The sequence below is a fragment of the Myotis davidii genome, unplaced genomic scaffold (genome assembly GCF_000327345.1).
Source record: "Myotis davidii unplaced genomic scaffold, ASM32734v1 scaffold991, whole genome shotgun sequence".
Taxonomy (NCBI): Eukaryota; Metazoa; Chordata; class Mammalia; order Chiroptera; family Vespertilionidae; genus Myotis; species Myotis davidii.
In genome coordinates this window covers 41,790-45,336 of record NW_006283137.1, presented here as the reverse complement: position 1 = coordinate 45,336, position 3,547 = coordinate 41,790, and the positions used below count along the sequence as shown (strand labels likewise).

The window sequence follows — 3,547 nt, the reverse complement described above, 5'->3', positions numbered from 1 at the left end:
AAGAGGGACGGGAGGGGGCATTGAGGGACGGGAGGGGGCATTGAAAAGGCAGGAAGTAGAAGGTGACGGCAAGGTAATCACTGGGTTGTGAGGGGCTTTGTTTTTTATAAACACAAGTGCAAACTGCTGAGCCTCCGGAACAGCCAGCCCCTCGAAGGCTGGCGCAGGAGGCAGATATGAAAACAGAAGAAAAGAACCTCGTAGGAAAAACAGAAACTCTTTAAAAAGGCGGAGGACACAGCACAGCATGGCTCTCCCGGGCGGTGGGCACGCGTGGGTCCCGGTGCCATTGACCGCAGTGGAACTTGCCCACCTGCCGCCCACACTGCTGGTAGGACTGCCCCGGGACCAGGCGGCGGGAATTTTTTTTTTTTTCTTTAGTACTATTTTGCTAAAAGTGTTTTTAAAAAATATATTTTTATTGACTTCAGAGAGGAAGGGAGAGGGAGAGAGAGAGAGAAACAACAATAATGAAAGGGAATCATTGGTTGGCTGCCTCCTGCATGACCGCTACTGGCGATTGAGCCCGCAACCCCGGCATGTGCCCCTGACCAGAATCAAACCTGGGACCCTCAGTCCACAGGCCAAGGCTAGGGTTATTATTATTTTTTTTTTAATTGATTCCAGAGAGGAAGGGAGGAGAGAGAAACATCAATGATGAGAGAGAATCATAGATCAGCTACCTCCTGCACGCCCCCCGACTGGGGATGGAGCCTGCAACCCCCGCGTGTGCCCTGACCGGGAACCAAGCTGTGACTTCCTGGTTCATAGGTTGGAGCTCAACCACTGCGCCACACTGGCCGGGCCAGGCTGAGTTATATTTTTCTTCCGATTTTTAAATGAAATGAAAACGTTCTGTTGGCCCCTAATGGCACCGTGGGGCCCGGACACTGCCCGAGAGTCACCATGTGCGCCCCGGGGAGAAGCGCTTTACGTGGTTGGCATCGCTAATTTCTAGTCCTGAGCGTGTGTAGAATAACCGGTTTTCGGCACATGGGCCTTAACTCTCCCCAGAGGCCTTTGTGTGGGTGCGGACATTGCCAAGCTGTAGGCAAACATGGCAGCCTGCCCTGCCAGCAGAGCTGGTGCCAGCGCCGGCCCCTGGTCCTGCCTCTGGTTTGGGTCTCCGGGTCCCCCTGGCCTGCTCACCTCCGGCTCTCTCCCCAGGAACACCATGGAGGCCCTGCCGGCCAGCCTGCTGCGGGACGTGGCCCAGGAGGCCATGGGCGTGGCTGTCATCGGCATCGACGAGGGGCAGTTTGTAAGTTGGCTCATCCGGGCTCGGCCGTCCTGTGACCCCCGACCGTCCCCCTTTCTCATCTTTATCTCATTCTCTGGGTTCAGCTGGGCAGCGAGTGGTAGGCTGACCCTTCGCCTTGCTCCTTTGGACGCGCCTGCAGGCCTGTAGCCGCTGGGAGGGTTGTGGCCACCCTGCCTGCAGCTCCCTCTCCCGCCGGCCAGCGGCTGCCCTCCGCACAGCGAGCCGCAGGGCTTTCGTGTCCATTCCTCCTGGTGTGTTTGGTGTGTCTGGCTGTGAGCGCTCGCGGCATGGTTTCTGGCCGGGAGCCGTCTGCCTGTGAGGTTCTCCGGGCACTGCGTCCCCATGTGCTGGGTTTGAAGACTATTTTCCATTTCTGGGATTTCCGGTCAGCTCCTCTTTTATTTTCATTTATTTATTTTTAAAAATATGTTTTTGTTGATTTCAGAGGAAGGGAGAGGGAGAGAGAGAATCATTGAGCATGGATCGGCTGCCTCCTGCACACCCCCCACTGGGGATGGAGCCCGCAACCTGCACATGTGCCCTGACCAGGAATTGAACCGTGACCTCCTGGTTCACAGGTCGACCTCAACCCCTGAGCCACGTCGGCCGGGCCAGCTCCTCTTTTATACCTGCTGTGCGTCCGCCTGTAAGAACCTGCATTTCTTTCTAATCGGCGCTGTGCGTGCATCCTGTCCTGACTGCGTTTCTCTTTCATTCGAGTCTTCGTTTAAGGCCTGCCCCATTTTTCTCTCGGTTTGTCCTACATCTAGCAGATGTGACATACCTGATGCTGCTCGGTCATGTGCTGTAAATATTTCTTTTTTGTTTAATTTTCACCTGAGGATATTTTTCCATTGATTTTTAGAGAGTGGAAGGAAGGAGGGAGAGGGGAGAGAGAGAGAGAGAAACATCGATGTGAGAGAGACACATCAATGGTGACAGAATCATTGCCTGCAACCAAGGTACGTGCCCTTGACCGGCATCGAACTCGGGACCCTTCAGGCTGAGGACCGACGCTCTATCCACTGAGCCACACCGGCCAGGGCTGTCACAGCCTTCTTTCCTGGCTCTGGTGGCCTCGGTGCCAGCATGAGGGCCAGGACGCAGAGCCAGAGGTCGTCAGCTGCCACCTGAGCCAGCCGGCTCTGGGCAAGCTGATGACGGGGTGTACACCTACCTCCCGGCGTCCTGGTTTCCCCTTTGGGTTCTCCCCCATTGGACCTTGCTCAGGAGGCAGCTCGCTGCAGGTGGGGGTGGGGGCGGAACCGTACCCGGAACCCCAGTGGGCAAACGCGCCACCATCCTCCTTTCCTACCTTGTCCCTGTACTGCAATTACTTTACCTACAATGAAGCCCCAAATTTACGAAGTACTTTGAAATCCCATTTGAAATGTAACCTGTAGCCTGGCCGGTGTAGTGTGTCCACCTGTGAACCAAGAGGTCACCGGGTTAATTCCCCGGCAAGGGCACAGGCCCGGGTTGCAGACTCGATCCCCAGAAGGGGGCGTGCAGGAGGCAGCCGGTCAATGAGTCTCTTATCATTGATGTTTCTATCTCTCTCTCCCTCCCCTTTCCTCTCTGAAATAAAAAATATATATATATTTTTAAAAATGTAAATCCTTAAAAAAAATCAATGGACAAAATATGCTCACTCCTCGAGTGACAATTAGTTAAAATCCAAACAAAACTAACGGCAATAAGTGTCAGCAGCGAGGTTCCCGGCGGGGGAATGCAGCCGACACCTGGGTGCTCCGTCCTTACCTTGGACCGTGGGGAAGTCCTTCCTGGGGCCCAGGGCGCAGCGGTCGCTGGGGGCGGGCGGCGTGTGAGCAGGACAAAGCTTCAGGCAGAAGCACCTGCTCTTGGAGGGCACCAGTGTCGCAAGTGGGGGGCCGAGGTTCCTCTGAGCGTCCTCCGGTGAGGAAGGGCTGCCCTGACGTGTTAGTGTGGACGGTGATGCTGGCCAGTGGCAGGCCTTCCCCGTGGCTCCCGGCAGCTGCTGCTCAGGTCGCATCACCGGGCGCTCACTCCTCCGCCCGCGCTTTCCAGTTCCCGGACATCGTGGAGTTCAGCGAGGCCATGGCCAACGCCGGGAAGACGGTCATCGTGGCTGCGCTGGACGGGACCTTCCAGAGGAAGGTAGGCCCAGGTCTGGGTCCTGGGGTGGGACCCGGAGGGAGGAGGAGGCCTGGCAGGCACAGGTGTGCACGGAGACCGGCAGCCTCGCCAGCCTCCCCGTCTCAGCGGGGCGCTCCCCGGATGCCGGGCCTCACCCGAGCCCAGGCC

At 56.9% G+C, this 3,547-nt stretch overlaps 1 protein-coding gene across 1 annotated transcript in view; it reads left to right on the top strand.

The window, feature by feature from the left end:
• The window catches only part of TK1 (thymidine kinase 1, soluble), a 12,764-nt gene that overhangs the window by 8,448 nt on the left and 769 nt on the right, over window positions 1-3,547 (top strand). The window contains exons 3-4 of the mRNA XM_015562652.1: window positions 1,168-1,261; window positions 3,311-3,400. Coding sequence (XP_015418138.1) covers window positions 1,168-1,261; window positions 3,311-3,400 — 184 coding nt within the window. The remainder of the gene's footprint in view (window positions 1-1,167; window positions 1,262-3,310; window positions 3,401-3,547) is intronic.